General features: G+C 35.0%; 1 protein-coding gene across 8 annotated transcripts in view; it reads left to right on the forward strand.

Moving 5' to 3' along the window:
* Positions 1 to 19,083, forward strand: part of LOC105216538 (CUGBP Elav-like family member 2) — a 170,476-nt gene that overhangs the window by 62,347 nt on the left and 89,046 nt on the right. For 6 of the 8 annotated variants that reach the window (XM_029043062.2, XM_054228039.1, XM_029043066.2 and 3 more), the window contains exon 5: positions 5,184 to 5,232. In XM_029043062.2, coding sequence (XP_028898895.2) covers positions 5,184 to 5,232 — 49 coding nt within the window. Of the gene's footprint in view, positions 1 to 5,183; positions 5,233 to 16,518; positions 18,189 to 19,083 lie in introns of those variants that run through there. The other 2 variants (XM_054228041.1, XM_011191082.3) reach the window with 1 other exon arrangement.

The raw sequence follows: 19,083 nt of genomic DNA on the forward strand, positions 1-19,083 counted from the left end.
TTGTTCTCCAGCGTTGGGCGAGCTCACTCGAAGACACTGTGTCCAGCGCTCTGGCGCAAGTGGAACCCGGACTATCCACATGTTTCTACTCCGGCGTCAATGTTGCTAGGGTGCCCTCTCTTGCAAGCTGTACCGCTTTGCAGTTTCCAGCGATTCCGCGGTGACCAGGTACCCACACAAGTCGGACTGCTATATAAGGAGACTATTATTTGATTGTACTGCTAGAGTTTGAGAACACTAGTCCCCAGGTTGTAGTCACTTTTTAGCTTACCGCCATGTTAGAAGACTATTAAAAAATTGTCCTAAGAGTATTCGAGTACCAGTAACAACGCCTAATGAACGAGAAAACTGCACTGAGTAAGTTCGATAACCACTACTACCTCTAAAAGAACTATTTATACAGCAGTCCCCCAGTTGTAGCCACTTTTAAGAACACTGCAATCAAGTTAAAAGAAAATGAAAAGATTAAGTTGAAGGTTTTCGTAAACCAGTATCACCTTCCAGTGAAGCAGTTCTGCGCCAGTTATCGTACTGTGGATGTTTGAGAACCAGTACCGTCTTCTAATGAACCAGTTCTACACCAATCCCCAGGTTTTAGCTAACCGCCATGTTTGGAGACTATTAAAAAAATGTTCTAAGAGAATTTGAGAACCAGTAACCTCTAACCTAATGAACTAGAAAATTGTACTCGATAACTAGTATTACCTCTAAATGAACCAGTTCTATACCAGATCCCGAGTAACACACTAGCTAGTTAGAAGAATGTGAAAATGTTAAGTTGAAGGTGTTCGAGAACCAGTACCACCTCGCAGTGAAACAGTTCTGCACCAGTTTCCAGTTTAAAGCCATTTTTTAACTTCAGATATTTGAAAAATTCTTAAAAAATCGTACAGTAAGAGTTCGAGAACCAGTACTGTCCTCTAATGAACTAGTTCTACACTAGTTTACAGGTAGAGGCACCTTTTTAAGATACTGGTATGTTAGAAAACTTCTAAAACATTGTCCTAAGAGAGTTCGAGAATCAGTACCACCTCTAATTGAACCAGTTCTACACCAGTTTCCATTCAGCTCAAATTCCCACATGCCTATATAAACCTCCGTTAAGTGCAGCGTTATTTAGAGTTTGACAACAGATGCACGGAAATAGTGTAAGCTCGCACGACAAGTATACGCCTGTCAGTTGCTTTAATGAACATTTTAGTTACTCCACACACTCACTTACCAGCCTGCATATGCAGAGTGCGGCTGATCCCCAACAAATGCGAAGATACAACAGCTTCTACGCGGCAACAGAAGGAATTGATTTTTTCCGTTGACGTGCGAGAAAATGTCAAGCTTTTAGTGCATGTTTGTTATTTCGATTATTTCAGGTAAATTAAGTAGCTCCAAGTACACGTAGACAACGCTTTATATTTTATTTACATATATGTGTGAGTGTGTGCCATTATTTAAATGTATGCCTGCATTTGTTGGGGTTTAATTTTGCAACGTAGTTAACGGGTGAGTACCAAACGAACAGTAGCAGCTGGTTACTCACTGCACACACACACACACATATACAATATACTATACTACAGAGGTGAGCCATAGCGTGCAAGGACAAGCGCATACACAAACACTCACACAAACACACATGCAAACTCGAGCCTTTAAGTGCATATGAGTGCTGCTGGTTTACGAGCTTTTCAGTGCATAAAAAGGGATTGAAAATTACGCCACTTGGTCATGGTGGCTTGTGACGCACATACATATGTACGTGTGTGGGGGGGCGCTGTGTCGTGTATTATGCGAAGCTGACCATTCGGTTTGCGCAATTACACGTGGCATTGCACGCACTCCATTTGGCACACACATCCACCTTGGTAAATGCCAACACACACAGCGTGTCGAGTGTGTGCCAGTGTTTGTATGGGCGCCGGTGCTACGTGTCGTATACGCAATGTTTTGTTTTTACAGCAAATGGCACATGGCTAAAGTCTATTCCACACCATATACTACTTCGATTTTCCATTAACATTTTGAATATGTAAATCTGTTTACAAAAACATTAGAGCCAAACGCCATGTACCGCCGCTTACTTAACACATACTACACTTGCACTAGCTTCTATGAAGGTGTGTGTGTGTAGAGGTGTGCAACATGTGTGGCAGTCGCACTAAGTTTGTATGCGTTTATTTGCATACAAGTGTCGTACACTTACAATAGGATTATGCCCAGTAATTGAATCAACTAATTGCCTAGTCATTAAGCAAACACATAACCGAGCTTTGAGTACAACTGATCAACGGTTGTTTATGTAGTCACAAATCAACGCTTATATAAGCATGTGTGTGTGTGCCTATATTGTTGGAATTCACGTGGCATGCAAGCCTGTGTTGAATTTACTATTATCTATAAGTTCTAAATAAATTTCTTGAATAAATTTGCCTTAAAAATTTATAAAATTTATTTTAGTAAATAAGTAACAAATAACAACAACAACAAATTCATATCAATGCCAGTAAATTTGGGTCTTAGAATATCAAAATTAATTTTAAATTTCATTTTCATTCCTTTAGAGCTCCAAAATGTTTCATTATTCAAACTAAAATTGCATTTTTCTCTCTTCACTCACCAATGGTCGCTGCCAGTCTCGAATTTGCACTTCAGCTGTCTACAACAAATTTCGTCATAAGCATGATTTCATTTCTTACCAAGCATGCTTGCATACAGCTTTCGTTTCCTTGCCATCATTTACTGTCATTTGGCGCACACATTTTTCTTTTAATTGCCTTTGATTGTGCTCGTTTATAGGGGGAGTGAATCGAACCGAATTCGTATGAAACGCTTTGTATTGTAAAGTAATCAGCCATTTGTTACTTCAAATAGAGCAACACCAATAGATAAAGGCAGTTCTTATGAAACAAAAGTGGTAGTACAAATGCATAGACAAAGGCATACATACATATATATAGACTCTTTCAGTGGGCACTACTAGGCTCTACGAAGCATGGGCACAAACGAATGCATGTATTGGTACATATGTATGTAGTTAATGCTGTACTGTAGGCTAGAGATGGAAGGTTTTTTCGAGCATTTCTTATTGGTGTTGCTGGTGATCTCGAGTTATTTGGTTGTGGTAGTACTAGATTGAACTATAATATATACATAATTATAAAAAATGTTAAAATAAAACCTTGAAAGGCTGTTTTAGGAAGTAAACAAAAATTTGCGAACTCGGAAATTTATTCGATATCGAAAAATTATTCGAACTTTCTTTTTAAAGAATTCTTTAGGAACTAAAACATTCATATAATGCCAAATAAAAATTAAAAAATTTTTTCGAATTCGAAATTTTATTTGAACTTTTTTGGAAACATTGAACTAAAATATATATAAATAATCATACAAAATTATAAAAGAATAAAATCTAAAAGACTGAATTAAAAAAAAATTCGAACTCGAAAATTTATTCGAATACGAAAAATTATTCGAACTTTCTTTTTTAAATTATTCTTAAGAACTAAATTAAAGCCAAATAAAATTTCGAAAATTTATTCGAATTCGAAACTTAATAGGAACTTTTTTTGGTAACTAAAATTTTATTAATATTATATTTTTGTTAGAAACTAAAATAATCATAAAATGCCAATCAAAAATTCGAAAATTTATTTGAATTCGAAAATTAATTCGACCGCTTTTGAAAGATTGTACAATAATATATGTGACCTGGTCTACGAAAAGGGAGCTAACGTGTGAAAACTAGTTTTCTGGGAGACAGCTGTTAAAAATAAACAACTCTCATCTTCAATCCGAATCAACTCAAAAGTGAAAATTGATTTTTTGACACCTAAGCTCCCTTTCCGTAGACCAGGTCACATATATGTAAATAATCATAAAAAATTATAAAATAATAAAATTTAAAAGATTGTTTTATGAAATCAAAAAAATTCGAACTCGAAAATTTATTCAATATCGAAAAATTATTCGAACTCTCTTTATTAAATTTTTCTTAGGAACCAAATTAAAACCAAATAAAATTTCGAAAATTTATTCGAATTCGAAAATTAATTCGAAATTTTTGGTTTGGTTTTATTTTTTTTCTTAGAAACTACAATATCATATAATGACAATTAAAAATTGGTAAGTTTATTTGAAATCGAAATTTTACTTGAACTTGTTTAAAAAGATTGAAGTATAATATGTAAATAATCGTAAAAAATTATAAAAGGATAAAATTTATAAGACTGTTGTATGGAGGAAAAAAATTTCGAACTCAAAAATTTATTCGAATTCGAATTTTTTTAGATTTTTTTTTAATTAATTCGAACTCGAAAATTAATTCGAACTTTGTTTGGAAACTAAAATATTCTTACACACATTGCCAAAAAACAAAAAAATTCGGAGTTCTTCAAATGTAATGTGAAAAAATGTCTTCTTTAAATTTTTCGAAGTTAATTTTCAAATTTAATGAGTCTTTTCACGAATTTGATTTATTTCATCCTTACATACACTCAAGTCATATGATTTTCCTTTTAAAAATTAAAAAATTAAACCATAATTCTATTTTAAAACTGCAACTTCTTCCACCACTTATTTAAAATAAAAAAAAATTATTGATAAATATCGATTTTCATTCGATAACATACTCACCCACCACTATTTCGAACAGCTACTATTAGCCCACAAATACCACCACTATCATCAAGCGTCCATCCACAAGCATGCAACTTCGCTAGACAGTGCATTCATCGGTTGGTAAGTAGAAAAAGTAGTGGATGAAAAAGTAATCAAAAGCCTTTCAAAATGCCGAACTGATCGACTACTTTGGCCAATTGTGCTCTTCACCACTACACCTTTTACGAGTGTGAGCGCAAAGTAGCGTAGAAAGAGGAGGAGTAGGAGCAGGAGAGAAGAGGCTGTGCTTAGAGCATACAATTGCCGTTGTTATTGAGTTTCTGTTGGTTTGTGCAGCATTCGTACAGTCCAGTCAATGGTTGCATGAATGTGGAAAATGAAAGAATGACGTTGTTACTGTTATATCATTGATGTGTGTCTGTGTTGTTTTTTGTGTTTTTGTGTTTTTGTTTTTTCTTCATACCATTCTATACTAAACCTTTGTAAAGTTTGCATTTACATTTGCGTATTGATTAAATCATTTTTTATTTCAACTTTTCTCTTCTTTTTTCTTTTGTGTTTTACAGATGCATCATCCCATTCAAATGAAGCCGGCTGATAGCGAGAATCGAAATGGTAAGTGGTTGAATGTGTTTTTTGTTTTTACTAAAGAGATCAAAGTATTAAGAGATGTATGGTAGTTTGGGATGATTAGAGGTGTTATAGAGATATATAAAATCGCTTTAATGTCGATGAATGGAATTTTCTGTTGTTCCATGAACCGAAATTGTAAGTTCTTGAAATTTATCATGCTCATTTGTATGTTTGGATAACAACGTTGCAAGAAACCCAAAATTCTCTAAAACACACTTTCTCCAATTGACTTCAGCTTAATCCTTATATGATGGCTACTTCCAATCGCAAGTCATTTCACTTACTCAAACAAAGTACGCATCATATATCGTCATATCGAAAGCGTATCCAAAAACTCCCGCATACATTGTATCCCTTCGTATAGGCATCCTTAACAAAATATGTTACTGCTTGTACGTGGCCCATTTGGTGGCAGTGCATACTTTCGAACTTATTGCTTCTCGTTGCCGATTACAGTACGCAGTTCGTCGTGTTGTTGTTGTTATTTGTGTTAGTCTTTGGCATTCGGCATATCAGTGATACTTGGGGAATGTTTATTGGAATCGTTGCGCAGATAAACACGAATTCAAGGCTTCAACTGCGAAATTGCCAAACATTTCGCAAAGGCAAAGGCACTGGCAATGCCGGCTTATTGCTAAGAAATGATATTGAATTCTCACTCGTTTTGAGTGTTGCGACTGCGAAATATTTCAGCATATTTTAACGAGCTTTTAAACGCACACACAGACGCAGTTATGGAGTATGAGCGAGACTTGGAAAATAATTTTGAACAGTTTACAAACTACGTACCTACTTCCTATGTACACATACGTAAATGTGCATTATGGAATTAAGTTTTTGCCTCTCGTTGGAATTTCGCAATTAGAGTTGGCTTTAAACTAACGGTAATTAAATTTTTTTCACTGTTATATATAAAAAAAACTAAAAGGTAAAAGTTCGAACATTCTCTATGAGGCCGCCGTTTTGTCAGAAACACCACTATAAATGACCTATCGCTTAATTCCGAACCCATACTGAGATTTTGATCTCCACCGCCAAATGGAAAGACAATCCGTGACTATCTTCTTTCTCCACCACAATATTAGACAATTTTGAAAGCTTCCTATTATCACATTTTGAGCATTTTGAATGGTTAGAAATGATTCTAGACGAATACTTCTCTCGAGATCGCCAATAGTCCGAGGATATCAAGCGTAGTCTTTTTTTTTCAATAAACCTAGGTCAGCTTAGGTTAGGCACAGTGGATGTCTGACACACTAAGGCATTTAGAACACCAACTCAAATTCTAAAACCAACGGGACTGGTCTCCTTTCGTACTATCAAGTCCTCTTTGAACCAGCCCTTGGTCTTGATAAAGTTCTATAAAATTTTAATATTTTTTTATATTTTTTAAATTTTTTCGAGACATCGTCGAGAAAACCGTGACCAAGAGTTGGGCTTATTTTGCGCTTAAAATGTGTACTACAGTATCTTCATAACAGATTCTTCAGTAATCACTGTGTGGTATCCGCATTCTGATGGCGTGTCTTCCAACCAAACACTGATACGTGATATCTGCTTCTTGAACAAGATAGGAATTTTTTCCATTGAGCACAAGCCATATCTACAACATATTTATCGATTATATATCTGCAAGTAGTCATATGCATGTGTGTTCCTTCTTTAACGGAATCTAATTGTAAGATCGTGTCTAATCTGGTTAGTTCACTTATTTCTAAGTTTCCTGGAATATCACTGCGTACTGGAACTCATTACATGTTTATCGTGAAATCTTAGTGAGTGTTCCAATAATAACTCAATGCATTATCACTTTCTACGATGAGACTCTAAGACACTTTAGTTATTTCAAAGCCGCTTGGCTTGTTTTAAGCACCCTCTTTGTCAGAACGAGTAGGCTTTCTTTGAGTGCAATAGTCTCCGCTAGGAAGACGCTACATTGATCTGGCTGCGATATGTTAGTTAGATATCTTATATGAAAGACACAACTCCCAAGATCCATCTCTGTCGATTTTCATCGACTGTTTACTAAAGCAAAGACTTTTGCTCTATTTCAGTTTAAAAAGAACTCGGTGAACCCCATCTTCTTCTTCTTCTTCACCGCTTACCCCGTTATAGCCGGTTCCACAACCAAGTGAAGACAGGTCCTTCTCCACCTGGTCCTTCCATCGGAGTGGAGGCCTTCCTCTTCCTCGGCTTCCACCAGCGGGTACTGCATCGAACACTTTCAGAGCTCGGACACTGTCATCCATTCGAAAAACATGACCTAGCCAGCGTAGTCGTTGTCTTTTTATTCGCTGGACTATGTCTATGTCGTCAAATAACATATCGTCCACGCTTCTGCACCATAAAGTAGGACGGCAATGATGATCCGAGGCTGTTGCTTGCTGTTCATTGGTTATTCGTTTTTATTTGGTGGGTCCCAAACCCTATGCACAACCGCATAAGCGGGACTCGCCTTCTTACTTTAGCTCGCCTCCAAACGGATGTCTGTTGGTTACCCAGAGGATATTTGGTCTAAGACCTGAAGTGGTGAGCTGCTTGAGCCACATGCAAAAGAATCGTTCCTGGCCACTCCCAGGTGAATGGCAGTCTTGCTGAATGAGATAAGATAGAATGCCATCTCAAAAGAACTTTTATAAATGATCTCCCACCAAAGTTGAAAAAAAAGTTTTTGGCACTGGTATTAATAAATATTTATGAGGTGTAAGGTTACTTCAAATCACGAATGAACTTTTTCTTTGTACATGGTAATACATTAGAATATAGACACCAGTTAAAGAAGAACGGTCAGAGTTCATGGAATTCTATGCAGGAAGAAGTACCTATCTTTCAAAGTATTGCATTTAGACTTTTATGGTGAGAAGTATACATCACACACATGCTGATTTCGAATTAAAGAATCATCTCATGTATATATGTACATATGTATGTATATTTCTCAAGCACCACTCAACCGGTGTTTGCAAGTATCGCGCAGCTCAGCAAACTGCAATGCCAATTTTTGTTGTTATTGACCAGCAACTTTACAACTCTGAATATATACTCGTACAAGTACAAGTACATAACGAAGTTGTTGCGTATACGCCCAGTGGCCAACAACCGCCGTTAGTGAAACACGGGGGAGTTGCGGCAACACTAAAGTCAATGCAACTACAGCAGTTTGTGCCACATTGCTGCAGTTAACCACACTAACTGTTGTTACGAACGAAAACTTTGCACGTAAATGACCAGTCTTATGTAAGGAAGGGAATGTATGTATAAGAGTGTAAGTGTATTTACTCCTTGCGCAGCCATTTAAAACAATCATTAAGCAACAATGTTTTCGCTCGCACTTCCTTCAACTAGAACTGCTTCTTTCTTCCGTGTGTTCTTCCTCCTTTAACATGAGCATACTACACTTTTATTATTATTGTTATTGTAATAGTTATCGTTGCTGCTGCTGCTGCTGATGCTGCAGTTGTTGCATATTTATTTAACGATGTTTTTCAAAATAACCTTTACAAGGCAAACGTGCCGATGTGGCATTGCTCGCCAGATATGTAATTACACATTTGTTTATGTGTATTCGCATGCCCGAACTCGTGTAAGTCGGTTGTACTATAATTACAATTTAAGAAGACGTGAGCGCTTTGGAAAATATGTTTACGCTTTTATTGAGTGGCAATGTGGGATTTGTGGTAGCTGCTTTGAAGTGGTCGGCAGGGAACTCGAAGGGTATTGATGGGAAATGAGGGGAAAATATTTTTGTTTGGTCAATTTGTATGTAATATCAATATAGATATACTCGTATACGTTGTATATAAGTACATATATGAGGATTCGAAAGGGCGTCAATATCAAAAATATCAAATCATCCGGAATGTTGAAGAATACATTGGAGATGTTCTAAAACAACATTACATAATGTCGGATGGAAGAACGGGTTTTTATAACCTTACAGTTCAAGTACGAAATTCGGGTTCCATGTGGACGGGAACAAGAAGAGAAGAGATTTCTTATAGAAACTAATCCACCAACAGATATAACCAAAATACATGACCCGAAAGGACTCCTACCATAAATTTATCCGCAGACAATATAACTACAACAACAAAAAGTAGTAAAGAGCTAAGAGAACGAAGTTCACATGTTCAATTTATAGTTGGTATTCACTGAGTAATGTTGGTGTGGTTTATAGTACTCATGGACTGAAATTTTTCCGAAGACAAGTGTCGAAAGGTGCTATTTTTATATCTCAAATGATATAATATCTAAAAAATATATTGAAAAATATCGAAAAGGTAACGAAAAAAATTATTAAAATCTTGAATTTAGAAATATTATAAAGTAGAGTTGCCACCTAGCAAGGATAGCGATACTGAATATAATCCAAAATGGGTACAACAAGAGCTCTTTTGAAAACACTACTTCAAGATATGGAAAATATATTGATTTTGTATAAATACCACAGTAGAGTTGCCACTTATCATTCAAAGTAAAACTGAAACTTCAAAGAAAATCTCATCAAACAGAAGTGTTGAACGAAATAATGAAAAAATATTCGTTATCTAATGTAAGGCATTCACCAAAATTTAAATTCTGAAATAATATGAAGTAGAGTTGCCAATTAGCAAATATATTACATCTGAAAATATTTCAAAACGTGTATAACGCAAGCCCTTTGGGAAACTATACTGAAAAACAATTAATCAATTATCGCGATTTTGCGTAAATTACGTAGTAGAGTTGCCACCTATTATTAAAAATAAAAAATTCAAATTATAAGTAAAAAATGCAATAAGGGTTTAAGAAAACATATTATGAAAAATTGTGGAGATTATAAATATTTATGAATTTTAGAATAGAGTTGCCAGCTTTCGAGGATAAAGAACCGAAAAATTAACAAAAATGTGTTTCGAACTAAATAGTTTAGAAAAATCTATAACAGATAGAAGAGGTGATCTAGAATTTGCGTACATTTTTAGGTAGAGTTGCCACCTATGCATAATAAGAAATGTGAATCAAATTATAAAACATGGGTGATAAAGAAATGGCTGTTAAGAAAGCTTTGCGGAAAATCATTTGTAGATACCTTTACATAAACTTATATTTGAACAGAGTTACCAACTATTCTTAAAATTATAATTTGTATAATTTTACGAAATGTAGCCAATTAAATGAGAAAAGAAACTAATGAGGTTTCCAAATTGTGAAAAAAACTCGACATATACCTTCGCATTTTTTAGCAAAAAATAGTGCCGTGTTTATTAGAGCACCCTGTATCATTTATTAAAAAAAAATTGTCAAAAAATCTCATTCAAATTAAAATAAACCAAAGATTTTAGACATGAGCAGCTAAACTCATATGCTCTGTATAAGTAAATATATACCTGAGCATCTCAAGTGTAAACATTTCGAAAAACATCAACGTTGAAATCTCGCTGTCAACTGGTAAATTAAATAATAATATATCATTTCAAATTGCGCCAAAAGTGAAACACACCACTGACAACGCACGCATTAGCGCGCCCAAGCCAAATGCCACCGACATACTCGTATATCTTTCGTTCACGGCCAAAAGCATACGAAATGAAACGTTTAACTAGCGTCAAGCGGATTTTAGGGAAACCATATTTTTGAAGAGTACATAAATACTAATAGAAGCAAGTGACTTTGTAGACATACCTACATACATATATATATGCATGTGATTCTGGGAATTATACTTTTCAAAAACAGCTTTCACCTTAATAGATCATTGTAGTATATTTACTAGTTGCCTTGCCTTGTAGCATAGCTATGTATATACATATGTATGAATATAATGATATTTTGTGCTCTATACAAGCGTTTTTCGCGCCAAACTTTTCAAAATAGCCAACTTAAATGCGGATGTTGAGTGCTTTACTGCGCTTTGACAAACTGCCAAGTTTATAAAAAAAGTCTATATATATTCTATATATGTATATACATATGTACTTACTTATATATTATTTTTTATACCCTCGCTACAAAGTTGCTGAGAGAGTATAATAATTTTGTTCACATAACGGTTGTTTGTAAGTTCTAAAACTAAACGAGTTAGATATAAGGTTATATATACCAAAGTGATCAGGGTGACGAGTAAAGTTCAAATCCGGATATCTGTCTGTCATCCACGCTCACAAAATGGCGTACTTTTTTTGAGGAAGTAGGCGTGGCCAAGCCCCCTATTAAGTTTTTTGTATATATCTCGCAAACTACTAAAGCTATATCAAGAAAACTTTCTAGAGTCGTTTCTTTTAGGTACTACCTTATACAGTCCAAAAATGGAGAAAATCGGATAATAACCACGCCCACCTCCCATACAAAGGTTATGTGGAAAACTACTAAAAATACTTTAATTCAGTAAGGAAAACCAACAGAAACCTTAAATTTCATTATAAAGACGGTACAGAAGGGCTGCACTTAAATTGGTGTACAAAATTTCAAATGGGCGTGATTTCGCCCACTTGTGGGTCAAAAACCATATCTCCGAAACTACTCGACCAATATCAATGAAACTTGGTTTGTAATATTTTCCTTGCCTCCGAATGATATGTTGTGAAAATAGACGAAATCGGTTCACAACTACGCCTACTTCCTATATACCAGAACATTGAAGACGATCTGAATGGTTTACTTTGCAATATATAAAGTTAGCACAGGTGAAGATATCGGAACAGAACTTTGCATAAATACTGCATTTATAGTGTGGTCGTCGAAATCGGTCCATAAGTTTTCAAGGCCCTATATATCGAATATCAGGACATCGGTGCTTCTAACAAATTTTTTACCGAAAATATCAGACATTTTGAAGAAATTCAGAGGGAATATGTTTCTTCAAATAATATGTCTCCGTGCCTAAATTGTGTGAAATCGGGTCACAACTACCCCTATCTCCCATGTACTTAAGGGGTTATATACAGTTAGACGGCCGAAAAAAAGTGAATTTTCGAAAATTTTTTCTGAGAAATTTTTTTAAATTTATTGATCCAAAAATTTATACACATATTATGGTATCTTTTAACTGTATTTTAAGACTTAGTACTAGCAAAAATATTTATTTGAAAAAGAGCTACAGCTGATCTCCCGGAGCTCGTCTCAAAAAAGAAGTTTTGCGGTGACCACTATATCTCGGAACTGGATCATCCGAAATTAAAAAACCAAACAGATTTCGTTAAAATAATGTTAAATCAAGTAATTAATCGAAGGAATAAGCAAAATAAAATTTTTTGACAAAATGAAGGTTTCTCAAAAAAAAATCGATTCTTCACCGAAATTTCGGCCTTAAATTGTTTATAAAAAAAAATATTTATCGGAGAGAAAAAATCTTCGATTAAGTACTAAAAAATATATTTCAGAAGGTCGTGTTAAAATTTGAGACTAATCGGTCTAGCCGTTTTCGAGTAATGTTGGTCACCGACTTTGAAAACACCATTTTGAGAAAAAGGCGCTTCCGCTCGGACCTTGTACTTCCAAGCCTTTTCAAATTTGCTTGTAACTTTGAAAATATTCACCGGAACGATATGAAATTTTCTGTGTGTATTCTTAAATATATGTACATTAAGGAAATGAAATAAAAAAAATTGATTTTTTGAAAATTCTAACTGTATATAACCCCTTAATATTAGGGTTTTCAAACTTTCAATGGACTTTATACCATATTCGATGACGAATATATGAGTCAAATTGTGTATTATGTTAATAAAATTAAATAAATTAATTGCGTGAGTGTAAAATGTTCGGTCACAACCGAACTTAGCCCTTCCTTACTTGTTTTTTTTTTGTTGTTTTTTTTAACTTTTTTTTGGCTCAGCCGCAAACTTTTTCCCTTCAACATTGAGCAAATTTTAATCAGGCAAATTAAATGCCACAAATGCTGTTTTCACATTGTTGTATTGCTGTTGCTATTGTTCTTATTGTTGTTGTTGTTGTATTCACGTTTAATTAATTGAAAATGTGCAGCATGTACGTTCATTGCAACAGTCGCGTTCGTCTGCAATAACACCTCTGTGTTGCACCGCAACGCCCTCAAATTGCAGCGCACAAACACGCCCACTCACACACACAGGCAGCGGCAAACAGGCGAGCGAGCGTCGTCAAAGTTGCTGTTGATTTTGCGCTTAATCGCCAACTGAACGCGTGATAAGCGCAAATTAAGCATATAAAATCATAGCCACACGTCGCTGCGCCTTGCCTACAACAACAATTGCAAACACACTCTCCTCTATATATGATTGTTGATTGCGTGTGCGTGAGCATAAACGTGTATGCACCGTAAGCAAATTTATTTATTTTTCCCGCTAATTAGTTCCTGCCGCCATGTTTAATGAATGACTTTATTAAATTTTAAATCAACAATTGTCGGCGCATTAAATCAATCACTAAAATACGGTTGCGCCACTTAAATTTCCGACCGCCACTATCACTAGCGCCGCATGCTCTCCCGCGCGGGCTACCAAACTATTCTCACTGTTCTCGCGTGGTGGCGCTCGTGTTGTTCGCGTGCCAAATTCCGTTATGCTGGCGCACCACCGCTTACGCCGGCTAATGGCTCGAATGAAGAAATGTGAAATGTGCTTGCAAATCATTAGAGGCATGCAAACATTTGTTCTCTGTTCGGGGGCAATTAATTATGTGCCATTTGAAGACGCCTTACGGGAGAACGTGCCGGCTCTAGCTCTAACAAATCTTTGCTGTGCACACACACACCAATCTATGGGTATGAGCAAATTCGTACAAATTTCGTCTATATATACACATACATATAAGATCCATGTGTGTATGTGTGTGCAGCATAAGTGATTTTGATATGTCCGCACGCTGTAATTCATATAAAAGCTATTTTCGAGTAAATTAAGTGCTGATAATTAATAAAACCTTCGGTTTTTGCTAACACCCTGAAACCTACTATATAAAAGAAATTCTCTAATATCATAATTAATAAAATTATGTACGTAAATTATGTATAATTATGTATGTGTTATTAGTGAGCAAATTGGCTGTGAAATTGTCCATTTCAATTTGTATTATGATTTATTAATTTATATGAAATTTTTTTAAATATAGAGGAAAAAATAGATCTTTTCAAATAACATCACAGCCACACAAAAACAAAATACGTCAAGTCATAGACGACTTACTATGTGTGTCTTGTGTTTTTTGGTGTCTCTCAATCTGAATCCGAGGTCCATGTACCCCATTAGAGCAGAACTCCAAAAAGTCAATATGGCGAACCGCTTTTTTAAAAATTCATCAGAATCGCTTGAAACTCGTTACTCGGGAGTTTTCCGGGTCGCTGATTACGAATCCTGTTTCGATTTTTTCCAAATTCAAAACGACGGACCAAATATGGCGGACAATTTTTAAAAGTTCATCGGAATCGCTTGAAATTCGTTACACGAGGGATTCTCCGATTGGACGTGTTTCCAATCTTCCTATGCCGATTACAAATCGGAGCTTCATGCGGTTTTGTAGACTCGACTGTAGGAAAAACCAGTGGTTCCCCTTGTGCTACACTACAAAATATGCCCAATCTCAGCACCATCTATCTGACATATGAATTCATGAATCGAATATCTCATTAAGAAAGATTGGGAGATTAAAATTGAAACAAAAAAATCGATGATAAATATAGTTTTAAGAATTATTCCGACCGTTGCACCTTATGGAGCATATATTTTGGGACCGAATATTTATTGTGGAAAAATTTTCAAGTAATTTATGTAGGCGAAAGGTATGTAGGTCCCGTGGTCCTAAGTCCTAATTTTTATTACGTTGCATCAAAATTAATTAATCCGTTTGTTGAAAGTACAACCTTGCAAATTTAAATGAGGATATATATCGATCCACTATATTATCCAAGACTTATATTTTTTATGATTCTTTAAAGCAATTATTTATGATTCTTTTTAGCAATTATTTAAAATGCATCATGGCATTTGTTGAAATATATACAGTGTCTCACAAAATTGATCGCGCTCCATTTGAACAGCCATTTCTTCTTTATTTCCATCCCACATATGCAATGAAAGACAGATCCTACTTTTGTTGGTTTAAAGTACCGTTAGCAATATGTACCTAAATAAATCATTTGTGATCGGATGGGCGCAAATGGACCTGGGTGCGAATTCACGCATAAGCCTTTGCTGAAGTTTGAGGGAGGCTCCGTTATGGTGTGGGGATGCATGATGACAATTGGTGTTGGTAGTTTGGCGAGCTGATTGGCACTGTAGGTAACTTAGTTGAAAACTCGTCAGACATTATCTTCCAACACGACAATGATCCGAAACACACACTTGCAAATAGCTCCACGACAATAACATTAGTACGCTAGATTAGCCTCCACAATCTCCGTACCTAAACTCTATTGAGCATATATGGGGTATATTAAATAAATCGGTCGCAGGCGAAATCGGCACGTTGAGCGAATTATGGTCTAAGGTGTACCAGGTGTGGGATTCTGGGTCATCAGAAACATGCGCAAATTTGTGTAGTAGTTACTATGGTAAGAAGAATCAAAGCCATTATAGACTCTAAATGTTGATCAGTTTATATATGACTAAAGATGATTATTGATCTTTAACTGCAGTACTGTACTGAACTATACTGTTTTATAAAGAACTGTATTAACTTCAAATAATTAGGTCTATAGAAGCATAAATCTTGTCCAACTTATGGTCTGTACATTATGTTGTATAAATGATCAAGCTTCTCGCTGCTGTCCTTCTACTGTCTCATCGCTTTCAAGTAATTGAAATTTATCATACGTCTAGCCACAGAGTAGTATCATTAGGATATGTGTATGTGATTGGGTTTCAAACCGTTTAGCCGGTTATAGCCGAATCGATTATAGCGCGCCACTCCTCTCTTTCCCTCGCAGTTCGGCGCCAAGTGTAACCAGGTCGTAACCATCGAACACTTTCAGAGCTGGAGTGTTTTCGTCCAATCGGACACCATGACCTGGCCAGCGTGGCCCCTGTCCTTTTATTCGCTGAACTATTCGCCGTTGCCAATGTTCTGAGGCATATATCGATTATTTTATGAGACTGCTTTTTATGACTTTTTCTTCCAGTTTTTCCCCTAAACTGCTTTAAGTAATCACTAGACGATGAATCAAATTTTCTCAAGACATAACTTTTATTGAAAGCAGCGGAAATGTACGTCATCATCAGTTTTTAAAAATTCTGAAAACATATACTCTTTTTATATTCCCGAAAAGTAATTATGTATTGTACTTATATAAAATATATGTATTATTTAAAATTGTAAAATGAAAATTCATATACCTCAATTATTTCATGCCCCCCTAATAACTTAAAACAAATGATCTTAGACAAAAGTAAAGTGAATTGAGTGATATCAGCTCTTGATTGCTATTCATACATGTATGTATGTATGTATGTATATACTCACTTGAACCTACTACATACATAGCTTCATACACACCTATAAGTTGCATCAGCGCACGTGGGTCATCCCATCAAGCATACAATCTATATGATAAATTTTAATATGCACAGTGACGAATATATCTAGTTATGTACGTGTATTGGTATGTATATTTTAACTATTCACTGTACACTCCCACAACAAGCAGCTGATCGACGCAGCAATACAAAATTACCAAAAATTTAAGAGAAACAATGTGAGTCGCCCTTTATATGCTTCAAGAGTACGCGGATGATGTGGCCACATGATTTGAAAGTGAATTTTTTGTAAAAAAAATTATTGGATTGTAACAGTAAAATCAAGAAATGTTACATTTTATTAGAAATATATCATGCGATTTTTAATGAAAAATCTCGAAAAAAATATAAAAATCTCACAATTTAGGAAAAATCGCAACAGCACCTCAAGTGAAATCGATTTCTCGTTACGCAAGTTGCTCTTGACATCATGAGACATTTACCAATAAAGAGATCAGTAGTCCATCAAAATCTCTTTAATAATTTAACTAAAGGTGGTAGTTTTCAGAAAAGGGTCTTAAAGGGTCTATTTGCCATAAGTTACAAATGAGGTCATGACGTCTAAACCAAAATCCGATTATCTCAATAGCAAACTCTTTGATCTGTTTCCTTCCACAACAACAAATTCCAAAGCCATTTCCATAGTTAATTCAGTATTTTTCTTGACTTCTCATAAAACAAATCAATGATTCTAAATAATCGCAATATGAATAAAGTGATCGTATCGAGTATAGCTGTTTTCTGCTAACATAGTCCATTCCAACATTTTCGTTTTATATATGTATAATAATTATTTACCGTTATTATTGCTATCAAATATCAAAAAATTATTTTTTTTTTGCAATCTGGCAACCACAACCGGCCATTCATGTGATCAACCTGCGACAATATTTGTGCACGCTCTCTCGTTCTCACTCTCTCCCAGTGAGCCATTCATTGATCAATTACCGCGAGCGGCATTGCCAGAACGCAGCAATAATACGTAGTAAGTAACGTTGCGCTCCAGCGACATCAATCAAGCAACGACAGCGCCAAACAAACGAAATAACAAACGCCGACCGACACAATACAAAAGCCAACAACCACCGGCATAAGTGAACAAAACAGTGGGGAATATTTGTTTAACACACATACGTGTTTGTGTGTGTGTGAGTGTGTATGTATGTATCGTGTTTATGGGCGCATGCTTGTATGGAGCATTTGGGGATATTGCAGGTTTATACGTTCGATCGGTTTCGATGCGCAATCGATGTAAGTGCGCCAACAGTGACGGTACTTGACGGCGCTACGTTATTGAAATCAATACGCAGTTCGTATCGGATGTGCTGTGTGCTTTTTTCCAATTAATGTTATTATTGTTTTTGTTGTTGCTATTGTTCTAACGCGTTTTATTCGTCTAGTTCGCGTTCAGCGTTCAGCGTTTGGATACAATTAAACGCGCAGCGAAGTTCGAATTTTTCTTCACGTAAAGTGCGTTGGTTTTTCACTTCAATTGTTTTTGAATTAATTTCGAAATTTATTAATTAAATAAAATTATTGTGTTGTTGTTGTGTCAGTGTGTTAGTGCAGCAGTATTGCAACAATGTTGCTAAAGAGTTGCTGCCTGTGTTTCTCGTGATATCGTTATTGTCGCAGGCGTTGTTGAACCCGTGTACTTTGCGCAGTCGTGTGTTTCGAAAATTGTGCTGAATTATTTTTTTTTTTTTGTAAAACAAAACCAACAATTAGTACAAGCAATGAGCTAACTAACGACAATATATAATTTTTCAGCATTATCTACGGAGTTTTGTCAGTGGTGTAGGCGTAGTGACTGCCTTAAATAATTGGCGCTTACTGACTTATTGTGTTTTAGTTGTTGTTGTTGTGTGTTTTTTGATTAAATTTTTTTTTTTGATTTAAAATTGTTTCTTCGAATTTCATTTTCGAATTTTAATTTAGATTTTTTTCGAACTTATTTTCGAAACGCTATTTTTAAATTTTTTTATCGAGATTTAAATTTTTAATTACATATTTTTTCGAAGAATATTTTCGAATTCATTTTCGAATTTCGAACTTATTTCCGAAATTTTATTTTCTATTTTTCATTCGAAATTTTAATTTTTATTTATATTTTCTTTCGAATAATATTTTCGAATTTTTTTTCTAATTTATTTTCGTATTTTTGAATTTTTACGAAATTTTATTTTTTATATTTATCTCGAAATTTTAATTTTTATTTATATATTTTTTCGAATAATATTCTCGAATTATTTTTTCGAACTTATTTACGAACTTTTATTTTAAATTTTTTTTCTATTTTTTTGTTTATATATATTTATAATTTTTTTTTCGAATTTTATTTTCGACTTTTTTCTTCGAATTTTAT

The sequence above is a fragment of the Zeugodacus cucurbitae genome, chromosome 3 (genome assembly GCF_028554725.1).
Source record: "Zeugodacus cucurbitae isolate PBARC_wt_2022May chromosome 3, idZeuCucr1.2, whole genome shotgun sequence".
Taxonomy (NCBI): Eukaryota; Metazoa; Arthropoda; class Insecta; order Diptera; family Tephritidae; genus Zeugodacus; species Zeugodacus cucurbitae.